Source organism: Cuculus canorus, chromosome 21, assembly GCF_017976375.1.
Source record: "Cuculus canorus isolate bCucCan1 chromosome 21, bCucCan1.pri, whole genome shotgun sequence".
Taxonomy (NCBI): domain Eukaryota; kingdom Metazoa; phylum Chordata; class Aves; order Cuculiformes; family Cuculidae; genus Cuculus; species Cuculus canorus.
In genome coordinates, this window is record NC_071421.1 from 8,740,162 (window position 1) to 8,762,208 (window position 22,047).

The 22,047-nt window shown below is 53.7% G+C and overlaps 3 protein-coding genes across 7 annotated transcripts; all 3 read right to left on the reverse strand.

Annotated features, from left to right (window-relative positions):
• Nucleotides 1–119: 119 nt before the first annotated feature.
• C1QB (complement C1q B chain) lies at nucleotides 120–3,695 on the reverse strand. Of its 3 annotated transcripts, none has more exons than XM_054085904.1 (3): nucleotides 3,570–3,695; nucleotides 2,045–2,204; nucleotides 120–991 (listed from the first exon to the last, which is right to left on the reverse strand). In XM_054085904.1, exons 1-3 carry the CDS (start codon nucleotides 3,576–3,578, stop codon nucleotides 417–419), a joined length of 744 nt encoding a protein of 247 aa, XP_053941879.1. In that variant the 5' UTR covers nucleotides 3,579–3,695; the 3' UTR covers nucleotides 120–416. The 3 variants fall into 3 exon arrangements, with proteins under 3 accessions (XP_053941879.1, XP_053941878.1, XP_009560899.2); XM_054085903.1 differs by having other exon boundaries at nucleotides 2,045–2,207; nucleotides 3,570–3,680; XM_009562604.2 differs by having other exon boundaries at nucleotides 3,523–3,616.
• A 1,094-nt stretch (nucleotides 3,696–4,789) lies between these two features.
• Nucleotides 4,790–6,736, reverse strand: C1QC (complement C1q C chain). 2 transcript variants are annotated; one of them, XM_054085897.1, is made up of 3 exons: nucleotides 6,495–6,736; nucleotides 5,841–6,039; nucleotides 4,790–5,605 (listed from the first exon to the last, which is right to left on the reverse strand). In XM_054085897.1, the coding sequence occupies exons 2-3, from the start codon at nucleotides 6,028–6,030 to the stop codon at nucleotides 5,049–5,051; spliced, it is 747 nt and encodes a 248-aa protein (XP_053941872.1). In that variant the 5' UTR covers nucleotides 6,031–6,039; nucleotides 6,495–6,736; the 3' UTR covers nucleotides 4,790–5,048. The 2 variants fall into 2 exon arrangements, with proteins under 2 accessions (XP_053941872.1, XP_009560900.2); XM_009562605.2 differs by lacking the exon at nucleotides 6,495–6,736 and having other exon boundaries at nucleotides 5,841–6,048.
• A 1,377-nt stretch (nucleotides 6,737–8,113) lies between these two features.
• On the reverse strand, nucleotides 8,114–11,110 carry C1QA (complement C1q A chain). Of its 2 annotated transcripts, none has more exons than XM_009562606.2 (3): nucleotides 10,953–11,110; nucleotides 9,211–9,382; nucleotides 8,114–9,073 (listed from the first exon to the last, which is right to left on the reverse strand). In XM_009562606.2, the coding sequence occupies exons 2-3, from the start codon at nucleotides 9,371–9,373 to the stop codon at nucleotides 8,505–8,507; spliced, it is 732 nt and encodes a 243-aa protein (XP_009560901.2). In that variant the 5' UTR covers nucleotides 9,374–9,382; nucleotides 10,953–11,110; the 3' UTR covers nucleotides 8,114–8,504. The 2 variants fall into 2 exon arrangements, with proteins under 2 accessions (XP_009560901.2, XP_053941867.1); XM_054085892.1 differs by having other exon boundaries at nucleotides 9,211–9,404; nucleotides 10,953–11,066.
• Between the last annotated feature and the right edge of the window lie 10,937 nt (nucleotides 11,111–22,047).

The following is a 22,047-nucleotide window of genomic DNA, read 5'->3' on the forward strand; positions in this document are numbered from 1 at the left end:
CCCAGTGGCCTGTTTTCCCACTATGATGTTGTAGAGACCACTCTTCCTCTCTGTGCTTTCCTAACCCTGAGCTGGGACTTTCTTTGGGTGGCTATGGAAGAAGACACTCAGTATGGGCTGCACTGCATTTATTGAGTGGCTTTGCTCAGCACTAATGAGATACTAACGAGTCTAGGCTGGACCCAGGGGCGAGGAAGGTAATGCCTGGGGATCTGAGCATTGTTTGGGGGCAAAGAGGGAAATCCTAGGCAGGAAGAAACCAGCAGCACAAGGACCTCTCATTTAATGGGCAAGTGCTCTAACAACGGCCTTAGAGCACTCAATGTGGAGCAAAGAGACCTTTTCGGGGTAGTCCTCTGCCCTGCAGGGGCCAAAAGGCAGCAAGGGAAGGTCTATAGAGAGACTCTGTCAGTGGCCTAAGCCTCGGGGAAGATGAGGAAGCCAGAGAAGATGCTGTCAGACCCTTCAATCCCCATCAAGGAGTTCTTCTCTGTTGGCTCCAGCCAGACAGACTCATTTGCTGCCAGCTGGAGGACCACGCCGCCTGTGGTGACCTGGTAGCTGTTCTGCACGTAGTCGCAGAAGGTCACCACCTTCTCACCCCTGCTGCCCCCCCGGCCCTTCTTCACACTGAGGCACAGGTTGCCCCTGGAGGTGACATGGTAGGTGAAGTAGTAGATGCCCGGGACCTGGCAGATGAAGCGGCCATACCGGTTCTCATAGTGGCCCTTCTCGTTGGTGATGATGCGGTCGAAGCGGATGGGCTGCTCCCGGCGTGGGTATGAGCTGATGGTCCTGGAAGCTGAGAAGGCAGACTTGACAGTGGCCTTGTAGTCCCCAGCATCCCCCTGAGGGCCAGGGAGTCCCGCAAGACCTGGTAATCCTGGTGAACCTGGGAGACCCCAGGGCCCGACCTTCCCAGGGTGCCCTGGTTCTCCTTGGTCTCCCTTATCCCCTCTGTCTCCTTCATGCTCCACCTCACCAGGGGGACCTAAAAAGTAGGAGAAACCATAGTTGTAGTCACAGTTGAGACCCACGGGTCTGCAAAGAGGGACTGGGAAGGAAACCGCCGGTACCTGTGCCTGGGTATGGGACAGCAGAGATCCCTGCCCACCCGCAGACGTGGCCACCCTTGCTCTCATGCACTCTCCCTTCCCAGGTTCATTGAGGTGCTCTGGTCTGTCCACTCGCTTCTATCCCCAAGCACAACCCCCACCTGAGAACACCCTAAAGGGACTGGTAGAAAATGGATTGCTTCCCAGAACCATGTGCTTTGCAGTGCCTGATACTGCATCTTGGTTGGGGTAATCCCTGGTATCCATACAGGCTGGCTATGAAGGAACTGAGAGCAGCCCTGCTGAGAAGAACTTGAGAGTACTCCAGGGTGAAAGGTGGGACAGGAACTGGCGACGTGCTCACAGCCCAGACAGCCAACTGTGTCCTGGATTGCATCCAAAGCAGTGGGACCAGCAGGGCCGGGGAGGGGATTCTGTTCCTCTACTCCACTCTGGTGGGACCCCATCTGGAGCCCTGTGTCCAGTTCTGGAGTCCTCAGCACAGTGAGGACATAGGACTGTTGGAGTGAGGCAAGAGGAGGCTGTGGAGACAGTCAAGGCCTGGAGCATCTCCCGTACAAGGACAGGGTGAAAGAGATTGAGTTGTTCTGCCTGGAGAAGAGAAAGCTCTGAGGAGATCTTAAAACAGCTTTCCAGTACTGAAGAGGGCTCCAGGAAAGCTGGGGAGGAGTTCTTGATCAGGGAGTGCAGGGAGAGAATGAGTGGAACAGTTTTCAGCTGAACAAGGAGAGATTGAGATGAGATCTTAGGGAGAAATGTTTTGCTGTGAAAGTGGGGAGACCTTTGCCCAGGTTTCCCACAGCAGTGGTCACTGCCCTATTCTCGGAGGCTTTGAGCCTCCTGATCCAGTGACAGCGGTGTAGAACTGGATGGGCTTTGGGGTCCCTTCCTACCCAAAACATTCCATGATTTTCCTCCTGTCCCTATTCACATAATGACATTGTTGCCACCTTGAACCTCCTTCTTACCTTGCTCGCCTTTTAGGCCTTTCTCCCCATCTCTGCCGTTGCTGCCAGGACGTCCTGGTGACCCTGGGATTCCTGGGATGGCGCTGTAGGTCTCGCAGAGTGTGGCACTTGCAAGCTGCCGTCCAGCCAGGCAGATCAGCATCGCCCACAGGATCTGCATCTGCTAGAGCACAGAAGGATGTGGAGGGACTTGCCTTGGGCAGTGTGAGGGATGGAGAAGGTGCTCTGTGTTGCTCTGGACCATGACTTGGGGAGGGACTTTTTACAAAGGCATGTAGTAATAAGACTAGGCTATAAATTGGAGAGAAGAAGATTTAGACTGGACATCAGGAGGAAATTCTTCACCATGAGGGTGGCGAGACACTGGCTCATGTTGCCCAGAGCAGTGGTGGCTGTCCCATCCCTGGAAGTGTTGAAGGCAAGGCTGGATGGGGCCTTGTGTAGCCTGATCCAGTGGGAGGTGTCCCTGCCCATGGAACTGGATGGGCTTTGATGCCCCTTGCAACTCAAACCATTCCACCATTCCACGATTACGATTCTATGATTCTATGATTCTATGATTCTATGATTCTATGATTCTATGATTAGAAACACTCCCAGATAACGTTGACAGGGAGGGGGAACCTCCTGCTGCAGAGTCAAACCTGCACACCCGATGGCCTTGAGGGGACCAGCCCCTTTGGATATGGGCTTGTTGGTCTCTTCCCACCCTCAAATTATCCATTTAGGAGTGCCCAGAGCTTCAGCCCCAGGAAAGTCCAGCAACAAGTCAGTCTGTCCCGGAGGTCTGATGTCCACCCTGGCTGTGCTGTTGCCACCGACATGTGCTGCAGGCCCCTGCTGCCTGAGAGAAAAAATTCTCCATCCCATCCTGGCAACACAACTACTGGGACAGCAGTCTGGACTTCCAGTCCTTGGGGTTCCAACTTCCTTCTGCCCTCCTTGCACCCCACAAATGGATGCTTTCCCAGAACCATGTGCCTTGCACTGCCTGGGCTCGATTGGAGCTCCTTCCCCCAACTCCTGGTGAAGGTGCACGCAAGGGAAGAACTGGGCATTCGAAGACTGTATCTGGACCTCACATCACCTCAACCACACTCTCTGGCATCAGGTGGACTTCCCCAGCACTGAAACTCAGTGGGAGAAAAGGCCAATGGTCCCCCAGCCACAGCAGCCCAGTTTCAGGTACAGGTACAAGAACTGCTCCACAGACTCCAGTACAGGTCCAGGCAGATGATGAGAGCATCTCACAGCAGGAGAATACCCCCAGGGCACCTTCCAGACTGATGCTCTGTCCTTGATCATCCCTCTGGGCTTTTGCCATCTCTCTTTTTTCTCTCACTCCTCCCCCAGCTGTGACAGGAGGGATCCCCAGCCCAGCAGCCCCCTTCTTCTCCTGCCCCAAGCCACAGTGAAGTACCAGGGAAGCAGAGAGTGACTGTCACCCTGGTGCCACAAGGTTCTGCTCATGCTCCTACCTGCAGGGGAGAGCTGGGCCTCAGCCTGGCCGACAGCTTGTGCCTACCTTGAACATCTGGCTGCACAAACCAGGAGATGGAGCAAGGCACACCAGCGTCCTGCTTGGAAATGACCCTGGAGGAAGCAGAATTTTACTGCAAGGGTTGTTGTGAAAGGATCTGGGTCACATCCCTTTTTCATTTTTAGCTCTTCAGCAGCGCTTTCATATCCACCACAAATATTGTCAGCTCAGCAGGATGTGCACTCCCAAACAGCACCATGGCATCCCTCAACTCTGGCCCCAGGGAGCAGAGCAATGTCCACTCTGCCTTGCCAGGTCCCCGGGTCCTGCTCGGCTGTGCTTGCTCTGGAGAACACTCTGGAGAATGTGAGCTCCAGACAAGTTTGGGGTGAACACCTCAGGACTGCAGAAACGTGCCTGCACTTAAGTAGCATCTCTCAGGATTTTTCAGATGGCCCATCTCTGTTGGGATGTACCAGCGGGCTCAGAGCATGCTGCAGGGTCTCAGCATCCATCACCTTGAATCTGCCTCCTAGGCTCTCCCAAATATTGTGGAAGGGAAGTGATTTCTCCTTGTGGTAAAAACATTTCCAGCCCTGTTTTCTGCTGATGCCATGCAGAGGTGAATCCCAGGAAGGTCAGGAGACCTCTTTTTCCACTCTGCAATGTGTGCCACCAGGAGGACTCTCCATTGAGTTTTGATGTAGCCCTCACAGCTGTTATCTCCTTTGGTATAGCTCTGAGAAGCCTGTGCTTCCCCTGCTCCATCCCTGGTGGGACTGGGACCCCGGGGGTGTCTATGAGTTTTGATGCATGGCCACCTTCCCCCCAACTCAATTGCATCCACTTGGATGGGAAGGGGAATATTAGAGCCCCTGCTTGGAGAAGTCTTGTTCCCCTCTAGGTGAGATCTGTGTACACGGACATGGGGACCATCTCCTTCCTGCAAATTGGTGCAACTGGGAGTTATACCCCACCAAGCAAAGCCAGGGGGTGAGTGGTGTGTGATGCTCACTGGTACTGGGCTCATCCAAGCCAGAGAGGACTCGGGGACATTTTGATGCCACACAGTCACCCAGGTCTTGTGCATACACACACACACGTGCGTGCACACCACACCCACCCAGCCATGCGTGGTCTCCACCTGCAGAAAGGCAAATCATGGAGGAAAAAAGATGCTAGTCCAGGTGCATCAGGGAAGGTTTTATTGATGCTTTCCACAGCTGGGTCATGGGAAATGTGTGACTGCTTGGCAGTGTGTGGGCTTGGCACTATCACTCCTGGTGCAAATGCATCCAGATGTGCCTGTTTCCCCCACTGAGCATCTGTCTGCACTCAGTCCCCAGGCCAGGGACCAAGCTGTGACCCAGGCCAAGGGGTTGTGTCTGATGGTGGGTGCCAACCCCTGGCTGGGGCTTCCTACCCAGCAGAGAAACCTGGGGCATCAGTGACAGCCTGGCAGTGAGCAGCAGCATTTGCATGGACGGGAGAAGAGGTTGGAATGGGCTGGGTTGTGGTGCTCCTCTAGTCTGGAAAGAGCAGGAATCCTGAGAAGATGCTGTCGGAGTTGCCGATGCCCACCATACCATTGTAGTCATTCACTGCCAGCCAGACCTCGTCCCCAGTGCTCAGGTGAAGGAGGATCCCACCCGAGCTGACCTGCATGGTGTTGGTTTTGTGGTCGCAGAAGCTAGCCATCTTTCTCTCGTTCTTGTAGAGGATGACACAGAGGTTGGCCGTCTGTGAGGAGTGGAAGACAAAGTAGTAGAGGCCGGGAAGCTGGCAGGTGAACTTGCCTGTGGTGGTGTTGTAATCATGGTTGGTGTTAGTGATGACGTGGTTGAACACCACGGGGGTGTCCTTCATGGGGTGCTCGCTGGTCTGCCTTGTCACTGAAAATGCTGACTGGTGCGTCTGCTTGTAGATGCCTGGCATCCCTGGCTCTCCATCCAAACCCATAATCCCAGGGATTCCAGGGGAACCAGGGAGGCCAACTCGGCCAGTCTTGCCTGGCGGGCCAGGAATGCCTGGTTCTCCTTTCATGCCCTTGGGTCCTTGTGTTGCAGGAGTGGCCGGGATCCCTGTGGGGTGGTGAGGGGTGAAAGGGAGTCAGCATCAATGGCAGGATGGAGAAAGAGGCTCCTCCAGCCCCTTCCCTTAGGCAGAAGAAGGTTGTTGCCTCTCTCCAGCAACCTTTCCTCCTGCCCTGTCCACAGAGGATGATTTCCACAGCCTGTAAACCAAGGCAAACTGGCCATGGAGAACTTAATGGCCCAACTTCAGTAGCGTTCATCGTTTCCTTCCTTCCTCACTCACCTGGCTCGCCTTTAGATCCCTTCAGTCCATCCCTGCCGTCCTTGCCCGGCATGCCCGGCATACCCGGCATGCCTGGCAGGCCTGGAGTCCCATAGCAGCTGTGAGGAGGATCTCCGGTTATAGCAGATACCAGATTCAGGAGCAGGAGGATGAGGGACAGATGGAGGTGCCCCCAGAACCTCTTCCCCATTTTGGTCGTCTGGAGCATGGAAAAAGAAAGAAAATGATAAGGTGAGGGGCCGTGGCATGGTGGCTGCCAGGAGTAGGGCACAGGAGATGCTGTGCTGTGGGGCTGACTGCACCAGAAGAGTGTGGTACCCATGGCCAGCTGGCCAGCCCCAAGATCTCCCAGTCCAGAATCCAGAACATCATGCAGAAGCTGCTGCAAACCCTTACACTGTGCTGCACTGAGGCTGCAGCTCCCTGCTCCGAGCTTATCTCCCCCCTCCTCCAGCAGCAGCCCGTCTTTCCTTTCCATCAAGATCATACCTCTCATCAACTGGGCATCTCCCAGGACAGTCTCTGGCCAGGCGAACAGCCTGGAAGTGCCTCTGTCTCCTTCTCCTACTCCTCACATAGCCCAGCACCGTTGCCGTGCTGCTGGACCCCCAATCCCATGCAACCCCCCACCATGGACCCTGCAGTACCTCTTACCTCTCCTGTGCTGCTGAGCTCTCTGTTGCCACTGCTGGCTACCACAGCCTGGCGTGCGTGACTCTCCGGGACACCCTCCCAGAGAAAGTCACACGGTTAGGAAAGGGCCCTTTGGGACACAGAGCCTCGCTGGCCCCCAGTCAGGTTTCACATCCTCCTGCAAGATTATTTGCTTTGAGCAAGCACTTTCCCGGCTGCCCAGTGAGATCTGTGCTTGTGCCCCCGCAGCTGCCGGGGCTGGAAGGGCAGAAGGAGGATGAGTCTCTTCCAACAGATATACCACAAGCCCTCCAACCGCTGTGAGGACTCTGTGAGTTGTCTGCCTTTTACCCATCCTCATGTGGTTTCTGAGCAGCAGGAGGGTGAGTGGATGGGGAGCGGAGCTTCAGGCCTCCTTCCTGGAGCCAGAGCTGCCTGTGCAAGGAAGGGCTGGTGCAAGGTCATAGATGGGATCTGCTGTACCTCTAGGCAATGGGACTGAGGATGTTTCTCCTTCAGAGTATCCGATCTACAGCCTGGCTGTCCAGTCTGCCACTTGCACTGTGATCCACCAGTTCTGCCGAGTGCTGGGCTCGCTGAGGTCCCACCATCCCTGCTCAGGGTGCTCATCACCTGGTCTGGTTTGAGCTGAAGTAGAACCATTTTTCTGACTTCAGCTCGTCTGAGAAATTTCATTTTCTGGAAGTTCCCTCATGTCCAGGTGGAACTTCCCATGCTCCGGTTTGTGCCCAGTCTCCCTTGTCCTGGCACTGGGCACCGCTAAGCACAGTCCAGCCCCACCTCCTGCCCCCCTGACTAATGCTGGATATGGATCAGCATTGATGGGATCTCCTTTCAGCCTGCTCTTCTCCATGCTGGACAGTCTTAGGTCCCAACCTCTCATCCTAAGACAGATGTCCCTGTTCCTTCTTGCTGAAAGTCTGGAGGACCACAGCTGCCTTTCCCCTTCCTGGGCAAGTTTGTGTACCAACAGAGGACCTTGTGGGTGAGGTGCTGCTGGTATTTGCCCTTTGACAGAACAGTGAGCTTGGGCTCGTCAGAGAAAGGACACACATGAGCCAGTCCCAGAGATCCCCCGTTCCTCCCTCTAAGAGGAGGCTGAGGGGAGACCTTATTGCTCTCTACAACTACCTGAAAGGAGGTTGTGGAGAGGAGGGAGCTGGGCTCTTCTCCCAAGTGACAGAGGACAGGACAAGAGGGAATGGCCTGAAGCTCCGCCAGGGAAGGGTCAGGCTGGATATCAGAAAAAAAAAGAGTCACTGGGCACTGGAACAGCTGCCCAGGGAGGGGGTCGAGTCACCTTCCCTGGAGGTGTTTAAGGAACGGGTTGATGGAGTGCTTAGGGACATGGTTTAAGGGAGTGTTAGGAATGGTTGGACTCGATGATCCAGGGGGTCCTTTCCAACCTGGTGATTCTATGATTCTCTGATTCTAAGTGCCAGCTCTGCTCATACATTCATGTCCCTCCTGTCCTTCTACTCTTGCAGCTGGGGTCTGTGTACGGCCACAGGTGAGCTGGGATCTCTTCTCTCCCTGGGCAGATTGGAAGGGTCCCAGGCCATTGATGGTTTGAGGAAGACGTGTGAATAGGAAAGAAAACCCAAGCGGCTGTCATGGAAGAAGAGTTTATTTATCCTGATGGGGAAGATGTGCGATGCAGTGGTGGCCCTGCAACAGAACAGTGTTTGCAAGGGTTAGTGCAGCAGAAGCAGTGGCACACAGTTATCTCCCACTCACAAGCAAAGAGCCCCAACTGGTGAATGACCCCAGTATCAACTCGTCCCCTCTGGTGTGGGGTCTGAGTGCCCAGAAGCTGCTGGGGCCAGGGTGAAGGCTCACTGCAGGGCCACTTTGGGACACTGGTGGAAGCACGGGATCCAGCTGGCGGCTAAGTTTGGGGTTCTCCCAGTTTGCTGCGATAGAAGACTAGTCCACATACTCATGAGTTGAAAACACATGCAGATACATAGAGCAAGGCTTTGGTGCTGAGCAGGTCCAGATTGACCATCATCAGTCCATCTGCGGGAACAGCATGAAGCCGCTGAAGACGCTATCTGCCTCGGAGCCACTGTAAACAGCGCTGCCCTTGGCAGGATTCGTGCTCACGGAGACCCGGTCACCCACGGCCAGGCTGAGCACACTGCTGCCTGAGTTCACCTGCAGCAAATTGCGGCTGTTATTGTCGCAGAAGCTGACCACGTGCTCCTCGTTCTTGGTGATGCTCAGGCAGAGGTCCCCGCTGGAGATCACTTGGTAGGCGAAGTAGTAGAGCCCAGGGACGCGGCAGGTGAACTCCCCTGTCTGGGGACTGTAGGAACTCTCCTGGTTGGTGATGATGTTGTCGAACACCACTGTGTTGCCCTTGGATGGTGGGGACCTCCGCGAGGCGGAGAAGGCAGGCCGTGGCTGATCCAGGATATTGCCAGCTTTCCCCTTGGCCCCTTTCTTCCCTGGTGGACCTGGGACTCCAGGGAGGCCTGGGATGCCAGGGTAGCCCCGGTTCCCTGGGATGCCAGGAAGCCCTGGTTCACCTGCTTCTCCTTTGGGTCCCTTGATGCCTGTCCTATGTGTGGATTTCCCTGGGGAGAGGTGATGAGGTGGATCAGTTCAGGCATATCTAGTGTCTCCTAAGCTGCTCCCACAGCCCACAATGCTCCCATCATGAGGCTTGAGGCTCCCAGGCCACCTACACCACGCATTCCTTACTCCCCCTTACCTGGTTCTCCTGTGTCACCCTTCTGCCCTGGTCTCCCATCAAGGCCAGGGACTCCCGGGAAGCCATCCTTGCCGTCAGGTGCCCGACATACGCCATCATCCAGCAGGGCCGTGCCCAGCACTGCTGCCAGGGTGCTGGTCACCAGCCATAGCCCGGGGTGCATCCTGCCTTCCTGCAAGCACAGGGGTGGGGAACTGGGGATGGAGGAAAGCACACAGCAAACACACGGAGGCACCTTGGACATGCAAGCATAAACACATGTTCTTGTCCAAACCTGTGGACACGTGGAACGCAGATACAACCATGTGCTCAGGCACACGTGCATGGACAGATCTACAATGCCACCCATGTGTTGTCCAATGGAGGCAGCCAGACATCATGAGCGATGGTGAAAGTGAATTCACTGAATGCTGTCAGGACTATTCCAGTGCATGATTTGAAATCATCAATTTTACTAAAAACCTCTGCCGTGTGTCCATGGCAGGGCTGTGGGACTGGAGAGCTCAGCGCACGCAGTATCATAGTCTCATAGTATAGTTTGGGTTGGAAGGGACCTTAAAGATCATCTAGTTCCAACTCCCTTGCCATAGGCAGGGACATCCCACTGGATCAGGCTGTCCAAGGCCTCATCCAACTTGGTCTTGAATACCTCCAGGGATGGGGCAGCCACAACCTCCCTGGGCAAGTTCCAGTGTTTCTTTCCAGTGTCTCAACACTCTCATAGTGAAGAAATTCTTCCTAATGTCGAGTCTAAATCTGCCCCTCTCCAGTTTATACCCATTCCCCCTGGTCCTATCCCCACAAGCCTTTACGAATAGCTCCTCTCCAGCTTTCCTGTAGCCCCTTCAGGTACTGGAAGGTCACTATAAGATCTCCTCTGAGCCTTCTCTTCTCCAAGGTGAACAGACCCAACCCTCTCAGCCTGTCCTTGCAGGGAAGGTACTCCAGCCCTCTGATCATCTTTGTAGCCCCCTCTGGACCCGTTCCAACAGCTCCATATCCTTCTTATGTTAAGGATTCTGGAATTGGACACAGTATTCCAGATGAGGTCTCACAAGAGAGGAATAGAGGGGCAGAATCCCCTCCCTCGCCCTGCTGGCCACGCTGCTTTGGATGCAGCCCAGGATACGATTGGCCTTCTGGGCTGTGAGCACACATTGCCAGTTCATGTCAAGCTTCTCACTGACCAGCACCCCAAGTCCTTCTCTGCAGGGCTGCTCTCAAGCACATCATCCCCCATCATGTACTGATGTACAGCAGAAACTTTTTGGTGCATTTCCTGGGGATGGGTGGTCACACATCGGATGCATGCAGACGATGCCTGTTCCAGTGCTGGGGAGGTAAGCCCTGATGCATGGGGCAGGGAGTCCCATGGGATGGAGAGCACCAGTGAGGAGTGCAAAGAGACACAACAGAGGAGGAATGAACAGGAAAGGGATAAAGGGATCTAGATCCCAGGCACGAGGGATCTAGATCTCGAGCACACAGAGCTGAGGGAGAGAAGGACTGTCCTGAACATCCAAAACCTGGGGTACTCGGCCTGGGACAAGCCTGAAGAGCCCAGTAATATCCATAACCACATGGAGTAAGGAGAGATTCCTGTAGGTCCCATCATCTTCTCCCCCTCTTCCTACTTTAAACCCTTGTGAAGGGAGGAAGTGGAGAAAGAGTGGGACAGGCAGCAAGGACTGGAGAGCGGTGGCGGAGGAGGCAAGTGTCCCTAGCTGTTTGGGGAGACTTACCTCCTTGCTGTGGGAGAAGACAGACCAGTCCGAGCAGCAGATCTGTTTGCCGGAAGCTCTTGCCTGAGAACAGGGAGGAAGAGGAGCAGGGTGGGGGAGATGTGCTTGCGTGCAGGGTAGTTTGCCTGGTTGTAGAAGAGAAGGTCCAAGTTTCGCTTTCTGATGAGAGAGAAATTGGTTCCCCTTCCCACGCTTGACCCTGGTCAAGCTGGGAACAGCTTGGTCAGCAGAAGAGCAGGACTGCGGGGTTCCCAGCCTGGCCCAGCAGCACAGTCCCCACAGCAAGGACTGCAAGGGACTGGGCACAAAGCCACACGACGGTGTAGGACATGCCACAGCTCTGGCACTGCAGCAGGGCAGGGGTGATGGGATCCCTGGGTGACGTGGCCATCCGAGGGATGCTTGGCAGGGATCACTCCTGACGGCTCCAAGTCTGGTCAATGGGCAGTGTGTGGCTGTCACTAGTGCCCAGGCTTGTCCCTGCTGCTGCTGGGGGCTGACCCCTCCAGATGCCCACCTTGGCTCCACACCCTGACAGAGCAGGGCTCCAGCAGAGGATTGTGGCTCAGGAGAGCTTCAAACATCCTTGATGAGGCCTCTCCTTCCCACAGCCCTCATTTCACTGGTTTATGGACCTGCAGAGCAGGAGAGGAGGGAGGTCTCTGGCACTCAGGTTGCTCCCAGTCCCTTTCGAATGGTTGTGCCTCACATCGGTCAGACCTGGACAAGCTCGGGAACTGGGAGTGGTCTGACCCAGACCTGCAAAATCAAAAAGCCAAAGCCTCACACCCAAAATCAAAAAGCCAAAGCCTCACACCCACCAGGGAAGGTCCCTGGGTCATTCAGCTCTGCCACAAAAGAGCCCTCAGATGCCACCAGTGCCCAAGCACCATCAGGCAGCAGAGGGATGAGAAGTGCTGCAAAGACTATCTCTGGGACCCTGGGCTCCAGCCAGGCCACCCCAAGGGGGAATGCAGTGGGCGAGTGGCTAGGAGAGGCTTTCTGGTCCGCATCCACCTGGATTCTCCTTTCAGGAGCCCTGTGGCAGGAGAAGGCAGTGTTGGCATCCCCAAAGCAAATACAGCAGCAGCTGGTGCTCAGGGGATGGTGTTCAAGGAAAGAGAACGGTGTGCAGGCCCAGGATCAGGGTGGTCCCACGGCCAGGGAAGGCTGGCAGCCCCTCTGTTCTGCTCACCCATGACCTCCACTGTTCCCAGGGAAGTACTGTGGCACTGTGTCCAAAACAGCTGGAAAAAGGAACAACCAGTGTGAAATCAAAAATTATCCCTGGAGACCCTCGCCAGACAAAACTTCACTCATCAGTGAATCTCCATTAATGAGTGCCTTTGGAGAGATCTGTCACTGAGCTGGTCTTTAATTCATTGAAGATATGCCCTCTTAATGCAATATAATACACATTTTTAATCAAAATGTCACCCTTTAATGAATCAGATGCCCAGAACAGATGAAATTTTATTCTATCAGCAGAGATATTTTATCAACCAGACCTGCAATTGTGTCAAGAGAAGATGACAGGTGAGTTTGCAAAGACCTGCCTTCCAAAAAACGGTGCTTCTGGACACTAATTGTATTTCTGCCCTATTGCCCTTTCTTAATATACAGCGAAAACAAGACCACTCCATCATTTCATCTAGGCTTGGCTGATGGCTGTGCATCCTGATGCTTCTGCGTCCCTTGTCTCCATTTAAATGCTGAATTACAGGGAGCTGGTAATGGGTTTCCAGCACCTCCTGGAAGCTGGTGTTGGTCCAGGTAACAACTCCTCAGTGTCCCTGAGATCCCTGAGCAGGGCTTAGCCCCATGTGCTTGACTTTGAGTGTTCCTGTGTTCAAGCCAAGCCTTCCGCCCGCATCTCCCGAGCATCCCCTGGTACACAGCCGGGACACGCATGGCTCTGCCCAGTCTGTTAGTTCTCACACGACTGTTACCAGTGGGATTGTACTGCGCTCTTCTTGGTGCGGAGAGCATGAGAAAGAGAGGCAGTGAGCAGCTGGGGCCAGACTCTGCCATTTTGGGGTGCTGTGATTCATTTGTTCAATGGTAGAAAAGCTGGACCCCTCGCAGTGATGGTCAGAGACCTCACCCATGACTGGATGCACTGTGTGGGACCCCATTTGCTGGAACAGCCTCTCCAAATCCTGGTGAAAAAGTGGCTTCCTAGCAACTGCAGGTCTGGATGATGATGATGAGGCAATTGTTGATGGGTCTTCTTAAACACCGTGCTTATTCTCTCGTAGTAATGATCAGACCATTGCCTTTACAAGCTGTTACTGTTAACTTGTTGAACACTGCTAATCATTTGTTACCTTTCTTCTCATGATAGAATCCTAGAATGCTTTGAATTGGAAGGGACCTTAACGTCCATCTAATTCCAACCCCCATGCCATGGGCAGGGACACCTCCTACTGGCTCAGGCTGCCCAAGGCCCCATCCAACCTGGCCTTGAACACCTGCAGAGATGAGGCATCCACAGCTTCTCTGGGTAACCTGGGCCAGCGCCTCAACACCCTCATCGTGAAGAATTTCCCCCTTATCTCTAGTCTAACTCTTCCCCTCTCCAGTTTACATCCATTGCCTCCTGTCCTATCCCCACAAGCCTTTGTAAACAGCCCCTCCACAGCTTTCCTGTAGCCCCTTCAGGTACTGGAAGGTCACTATAAGGTCTTCTTGGAGCCTTCTCTTCTCCAGGCTGAACAAGCCCAACTCTCTCAGCCTGTCCTGGTATGGGAGGTTCTCCAGCCCTTGGATCATCTCTGTAGCTCTCCTCTGGACCCGTTCCAACAGCTCCATATCCTTCTTATGTTGAAGATTCCAGAACTGGACACAGTACTCCACATGAGGTCTCACAAGAGAGGAATAGAAGGGCAGAATCACCCCCTCACCCTGCTGGCCACACTTCATAGCTTAAAAGTATCAAATAAAACTTAATTTCAGGGAGTATTCGAGGGTTTGGGCTGTTCCTCTGACCACGCTTTGCCCTCGGCAGCCTGTGGTGGATCAGCCCCTCACGGGCATCGCACACCTGCAGCCCAGAGGCTCCTGCAGAGCACCCCCCCAACCCGCTCCCCCTCCTCCTCCTTCCCCCCCCAGCGGGGGCTCTGCCCGCAGCGAGGGGATCGGCCACCAGGTGGCAGTGCTGCCTCAGCCGTGCGGGTGTCCCCTCCGGTGGGGACTGTCGCCGTCCTCCAAAGGCAGAGGGACGGAGAGACCCTGGGACCGCCGTGCCCCCAGAGGTCACACGCCATAGGATCATAGGATCACCACGTTGGAAAAGATCTCTTGGGTCATCGAGTCCAACCATTCCTATCTGTCACTAAACCATGTCTCTGAGCACCTCATCTACCTGTCTGTTAAATACCTCCAGGGATGGGGACTCCACCCCCTCCCTGGGCAGCTGTTCCAGTGCCCGATGGCCCTTTCTGTGAAAATCTTTTTCTGATTTCCAGCCTGACCCTCCCCTGACGGAGCTTCAGGCCATCCCCCCTTGTCCTGTCCCCTGTCACTTGGGAGAAGAGCCCAGCTCCCTCCTCTCCACAACCTCCTTTCAGGCAGTTGTAGAGAGTAATAAGGTCTCCCCTCAGCCTCCTCTTCTCAAGGCTAAACACCCCCAGCTCTCTCAGCCGCTCCTCGTCAGACGTTCTCCAGCCCCTCAGCAGCTTCGTTGCTCTTCTCTGGACACTCCAGAGCCTCAACATCCTTCTTGTGGTGAGGGGTCCAGAACTGAACACAGGATTTGAGGTGCCGTCTCACCAGTGCCGATTCCAGGGACAGAATCACCTCCCTGGACCTGCTGGCCACACTGTTTCTGATACAATCCAAGATGCCTTGGCTTCTTGGCCACCTGGGCACACTGCTGGCTTGTGCTTGGTCACTATCAATCAACACCCCCAGGTCCTTCTCTTCCGTGCAGCTCTCCAGCCACTCTTCCCCCAGTCTGTAGCACTGCATAGGGTTGTTGTGCCCCAAGTGCAGGACCCGGCATTTGGCCTTGTTGAACCTCATCCCATTGGTCTCAGCCCAGCAGTCCAGCCTGTTCAGGTCCCTTTGCAGAGTCTCCCTACCCTCCAGCAGATCCACACTTCCTCTCTGCTTAAATGTTGTCTGCAAACTTGTCCAGCCACAAGCTCATGGGCATCCCTGCCTCAGCATGGAGCAACCTTACGTCAGGAGCCAGAAGAACCCATCTGCCTCTACAAATGTCTCAGTGAGGCCACAAACACTCTCCTCCCAAGCTGGGAGCAGCTTGGCACCCTCCAAGACCAGGGGAAAGTGTTTCCTCAGTGAGGACCAAGTCGAGATGGAAGGTGTGAGGGGTTGTGAAGCCCTGGAAGGTTGCCCCTGCTGATATGGGTCCAGCAGAATCCCGGTAGCAGAACCACCAGCATGATCCAGCATGGAGAAGGGTCAAGGATGATGGAGGGGAACCCCAGAAGAAATAAAAAAGGGCCAAGCCCAAGGCAGAAGGGAAGGTGAGTGGATGGTGGAGTAGTCAGAGGGTATAGGTGCTCTGCAGAGACCCAGACAGCACCGAAACCAGCCTTAAAGAGAACAACCCGGGCCCTTGAGAAACCTGACCACACTGGTGAGCATCTACATGTGGGAACAGGTCCAGAGGAGGCTATAAAGATGATCTGAGAGCTGGAGCACCTCCCGTATGAGAACAGGCTTAGAGAGTTGGGATTGTTCAGCCTGGAGAAGAGAAGAGAAGGCTCTGAGGAGACCTCGGAGCAGCTTTCATTAAGGAAGGGGGCTCCAGAAAACCTGGGGTGGGACTTTTTATAAAGGCATGGAGTGCTAGGAAGAGAGGAATGGCTTTAAATTAGAGACTATCAGACACGGACTAGGCATTAGGAGGAAATGGTTCACAAGGCTGCTGAGGCCCTGGCCCAGGTTGCCAAGGGAAGTTGTGGATGCCACATCCCTGGAGGTGTTCAAGGCCAGGTTGGATGGGGCTTTGAGCCCCCTGATCCAGTGAGAGGTGTCCCTGCCCATGGCAGGGGGGTTGGAATTAGGTTATCTTTAAGGTCCCTTCCAGCTCAACTATCCTACGATTCTGTGATTCTAATTATGGTCCCATGGGACAGGTTGATCCTATGACAGATGCTTGCACAGAGCAGGTACGAGGAGGAAAAGCAGGTATGGGGTTTAAAAGCCAGGATTTCATGCTCCAGGCCATGCTCACCAACTCCTGGCATTGCTGCACATCCCGGTTGGCTCATGGGGGGAGGAGAGATAGATGAGTGCTGAACAGCCCTGGACCCCACTGGGAAAGCTTGTCCCATCCCTCCTCCTCTTGTTCTCTGTTAAGGATGCCAGGGCTTGTCATTATTCCACATCTATTGGTTAATTTGGCTGATTGTTTCCCATTCTTTAATGTGTCTGTTATTTATTTATTCGCTTGTGTAAGGAGCGGGTCTGGATTGATCACTTTGCCATGCAAATGAGCTGCTGTAGTGCTTGTCACTGAAATTTGTAGATTGGGAGAGTTTGCAATCAAACACAGCCAGAATCTAAATTACAACATTTCAGGCAATAATAGCAGGGAGAATACAGGAAGGCTGTGTCATAAATAAGATGGGATCAGAGCAGCGTGCCCAGAGCGATGATGACAACACGCCAGGAGCCCTGAGGCGTGCAACAGGAGGCCCTGCGCCTGGCAGGGCTGGAGCTGCTCAGCACCTGGTTACCTCAGGGCAGACAGAGAAAGCAAAAAGCTTTGGAGGCGTGACAGGATCCAGCCCCTGTCTGAGGGCTGCTCGCACCCAGATTTGGGGAGGGCTGGTTGACCCAGCAAGGTGAAAAGTATGCAGACACAGGACTCTGGGCTGCGAGGAGCATCTGGCCCGCTGTACAGGATACTGATTTTCTTGCCATCATAGAATCATAGAACCATTAGGTTGGAAAAGGCCTTTGAGGATCAACTCCAACCGTACCTATCCACTACTAAATCATATCCCCAAACACCTCATCTACCCATGTTTAAAACACCTCCAGGGATGGTGACTCCACCACCTCCCTCAGCAGCCTCTGCCCAGTGCTTCATAAACCTTTCCGTGAACAATGTTTTACTAATGCCCAACCTAAACACCTACCTCTGTACAACCTCCTTTTAGGAAGTTGTAGAGAACAAGATCTTCCCTCAGTCTTCTCCACGCGAAACAATCCCAGTTCCCTCAGCCACTCCTTGTAAGACTTGTTCTCCAGCCCCTTAATCATGGATCGTGTTTGGCTTTATTCCACCCCGCAGGGCTTCATCAGAAGTCAACAGAGGCATCTAGGATGGAGTTCTGTCCATGTCAAGGTCAGCAGGAGAGATCACTCAAGATAAGTAAAAGAGATCAAAGCCATTGGGCTATGATCCTATCTGTGGTTCGCTCACACTCAGCCTGGTGTCCACCACTCCCCCTCCCAACCCTTTCCCTACGCCAGCAGCGAGTCTCCAGCCTGTTCACCGTATGTGCAGAAGGTGTTGGTTCTTGTAGCCCAAGAGGACAGAGTCAACAGCTTCTCCTGAACATCCTCAAGGATTTAAAAAAATGGTATGAAAACTGCAACACAACTGAAAAAAGACAAATCTTAGTCCTCCCTTCTTTACCTCTTGGCTTTATGGTATGGGCTCAGGAGACAACTCTCTGAGAGACACCCCAGACAGCATGAGATTCCCTTCTAAATACAAATGGATAGTTATAATTGAGGGGTGGGGGTAGGGAGGGACAAGGTCCTCTTCTTTGGGCTGTGTGTTTTGACTCCTTAGATGTGAGTATGCTAGGTTTGCATTCTTTGGGGCCATGAGGCCATGGCAAGACCATCATGAATCCCTCCACCAAACAGGGACGTGCTCATGCCCGTGGGGTGAGGAATGCTGCACACCCGTTTGTAGTGATGCTGTGCTTTCCACTGGGCTGCAATGAACCTTCCTGCACCCCACAACCCCGGTGCCTGGTCACATCCCTGTAGCTGCCAGAGCAGGTGTTGCCCTTCCCAGGCTGCTTACCATGCCATGATCTGGTTTCCCTGACAGAACACCTCAAAAAATGGAGTGGAAGTTTCCTGCAGGTGAGCGTTAGTGCTAACTGGGTCAGTGGCAGCTGGAGGTCTGTGCTGGCTGGAGACGATTACAACTTACTGCTATTACAACTCACTTTCCACAGTGGCTTCTCTGGGAACTCAGCTTCCCTCTGACTGACCTTGGCTGATGGATCGATCTGAAGTTACAAACTCGCTTCTCACATCCGCTCAATTTAGAGGGTGTCTGATTGCTTCTTCCGAGGCTTTGATTGCCTTTGCTTCTGGCCAGCGGGACCCGGTGGGCGCCTCCCAGGCACTTCTAGCCAACCTCTGGCTTAGCAGATTTGCCAAGGACTGTCCCACCACGCTGCAGCGACGCTGTGCAGAGCTGGGCCCAGGGTGTTTAAGCCAGGGATGTATTCAGCCTGTGGTGGCTGCAGAACACAATAATGCCTCCTTATCTCTTCTGGCTGGTGCTGGAGCTCTTTGACAGCAAAGCCTTGGTTTTGGTAGCTCTCCAGGCAGGCAGAGGGCAGCAGCACCCGTATCTGCAGCACTTTTGTTGTCCACACATGCGTAGCATCTTCTCAAGTGCTTTCGTTAGCCTGACAGTTCATTACTCTCCGTGGGCAGATCCGAATCTCTCTGCTTCTGCTCTGCTCCCCCTGAGTTTACCCTCTTCTTCTCAGTTACGTCCATTGCTTTCCAACCAGCACACACATCCTTCCCAGCTCACGCGGGCACTTTTCCACTTGCAGCGGCGTTAACTGCTCAGGATCCCCTCACAGCTGAAGTTCTCTCTCTCCTTTCTACAGGTGGAGGTCAAACCCATGTCCTTGCTGCCAACTCAAAAGCAAATCGACCAATATCTAGGAGGCAATTGCAGTCCTTGATGAGTCTCTGTGTGGGGGCAATCATGCGGCAGCCCTGGCACTGACTCGCTGGCCTGGAAGTTGTTCTTCACTCAGACTCCTAATCTTAGAGCTGCTCTGAAGGATGGGAAGACTCCTGGCTTCCAATTAATTACAGAGTTGCCTGCAAATGATGCAATTTACTGTCAGTGTATCTGCTTTATTGCACTGTGGAGAAGGTTGTTCAGCGATGCTATTTTCTCAAACACCCTAGTGAGTAGCCATAAAGCATGTCCTGAAACTCATCTCCAAACACCAAAGCCAAGCGGAAGTTTGCACCGGGAGGCAGAGGAGGACTGTGGTGCTGTGCCTTGTGCCTGTCACCAGAGATGTTCACCCAGGAGGTCCCTGGGGAACCATAGAATCATAGAATCACCAGGTTGGAAAGGACCCATTGGATCATCAAGTCCAACCGTTCCTATCACTCCTTTAAACCATGTCCCTCAGCACTTCATCCACCCGTTCCTTGAACACCTCCAGGGAAGGTGACTCGACCCCCTCCCTGGGCAGCTGTTCCAGTGCCCGATGAATCTTTCCGTGAAGATTTTTTTCCTGATATCCAGCCTGACCCTCCCCTGGTGGAGCTTCAGGCCGTTCCCCCTTGTCCTGTCTTCAGTCTCTTGGGAGAAGAGCCCAACACCCTCCTCTCCACAACCTCCTTTCAGGCAGTTGTAGAGAGCAATAAGGTCTCCCCTCAGCCTCCTCTTCTCCAGGCTAAACACCCCCAGCTCTCTCAGCCGCTCCTCGTCAGACGTTCTCCAGCCCCTCACCAGCTTCGTTGCTCTTCTCTGGACACACTCCAGAGCCTCAACATCCTTCTTGTGGTGAGGGGCCCAGAACTGAACACAGTACTCAAGGTGCGGTCTCACCAGTGCTGAGTCCAGGGACAGAATCACCTCCCTGGACCTGCTGGCCACACCATTTCTGGTACAATCCAAGATGCCATTGGCCTTCTTGTCCACCTGGGCACACTGCTGGCAGCAGGGGAGCAAACGCAGCGTGGTGGAGTGTGGCTGCCTGTAGCCAGCAGGTCTTCTGGATCTGGTGAACACAGATGTCCTAACGTAAGGACAAGCACAAGCTGGCACATGCAGGACCCTACGACTGGTCTTCACGTGGCATTTTGAATTACACAGATTGGGTGTTTTTATTTTCAGTGCAGAGTCATCCCATAATGGGGTACATTTGTCCACCTTAGTCTTCCTAAAGAGGTTTCAGGAGCCTCAGGATGGGAAGATCAGGCAGCAGGACTTCTAGGTAGCTCTAATCCTTCCAGTAATCCCTGTGATTTTCAAATAAATTTCTTCGGGGAAGCCAAATGCAGCCTCTCGTTTGCCACAGCAGAGCAAGACTAGTAGGTTGTATCTCCCATCCTCAGTCCTGAGTGGAACACACCTTCCTAATCCCTTAAAAGCCCTTACTTGTGGGACCATGCCTCTGTCTCAAGTGTAACCTACCCTGCTCTGGCGTAGCTTCTCTTGGGGAGGGCCACATCCCTGCCCATGGACCCAGGCTGATGTGCCTCACTGAGACTTAACGGGGGATTTTACTCAGCCCTTCCAATTGTCTCACTCACTAATTAATGACCTGGATTCAGTTTTGGAATGCGCACTTAGATAAACTGCGAAAGCGCATTTCATTAATCTTAATTAATGATTTAAATACTGAGAAGCTTCTGCTAACACCCCGTGATTGATGGCAGCGCACTGTCTGTGTCACTGTGCTTTGGACCCTCAGCATCTTTGCCTGTACAGTAGGGATGTGGGCACGGACCCTCCCAGCTTCCCTCTTTCCTGCTGCTTTCAGATCCAGGCTGGCTGCTAAACTCTGGAAGGGCTTAGCAAGGTGCTTGATCAGAAAGTGACTGAGTGACAGTTCATAGCTTGTGCTAGACAGGCTGTCTTCCCTGAATTCAAACTCTGAGTGTCTCTGTGCGTGCAGCCATGGCAGCGGTGCACGCCAGTAGCTCAGGCTGATGGAAAACTGGCTTTACAGACTCCTGAAGGAAAGAGCTGGGTAAACTGGGCAAGGAATTGCCCTAGAGACCCCCACAAAGCACTGCCCACACTCCCTGGGTAGCCATGGGGTGCAAAGGGTGTTCAGTGCCATCCCACTGCACAAAGAACATTTGCCAGTGCTGAGATGGTGAGGACAGCCCTTCCATCAGGCGCTCACATGCAGCTGCACAATTGCTGATGAGATCATGAATTAGGTGGGGGAAAGGACTCTCCTGCACTGTCAGAAACCTGCTGCTGAGTCTCACCTTGGGGATGGCACCAGCATTCACCCTGGACCTGCATTCTGCATGCTGGAAAACCTCTGCTGGAAGTGTTCCCTCCCACACTCCTGGCTCCTGGTGGGGTTTGGTGCAGAGGTATCTGTCTGTCACATTTAAACATGAGAGCACATGATAAAAGCTCACCTGCACACCCACAGAGGAGCACAAAGGAACAATGACAGGAGAAGGAGCCCAAACAATACCCTGGTGCTACTCCTGACTCATCAAAGCAGAACAATCAGCTGATGAAAGGCTCCACAAGCCCAGAGGAGCAGAAGGATCCACAGTGACAGGTGGGAATCCAGTTTACAGCCTCCTGAAGAACAACCACCTTGTCCAGGCCCTTCCCAGGGCTGTCCCAGCAGAGCCATCAGCCCCAAGGTTGAGACGTGAAACTCATCACTATGAGGCTTTGGGAGCAGCTCCCCAGGCCACTTTTTGGACCAAGGGAATTAATACACAGGAGCGTGAGGCTCAGCATGTGATGCAGGGGCTGAGCTTTTTTTTGGATTTATTATGGACAAACTGTGTGTCTGAGCCAAACTGATGGGGGGATCCACATTGCACACAGGGGTGTGTTTGTGTATATAGGGAAAAGGTATATATTCTTACTGTGGACCTCCATCCTGCTCAGCCAGAGAGCAGGATGAGGCCATTGGTGCTGTCAATGTTTGCGTGGCATCCCTGTAACCACAGCAAACACATGTGCAGGTGATTCCAATGCTGATGCCTGGTCTCTTCATCATTAAATTATCTGCTTCAGCATTTACTGTTAGTGGGAGACCTGTTATGCTGGATCCAGTGTCTGAGAGAGGTGAGGCTTCTGCAGCTCCCTTCAGCAGCGAGGCTGAAGCTGTGTGTGTCCCCAGCAGGCACA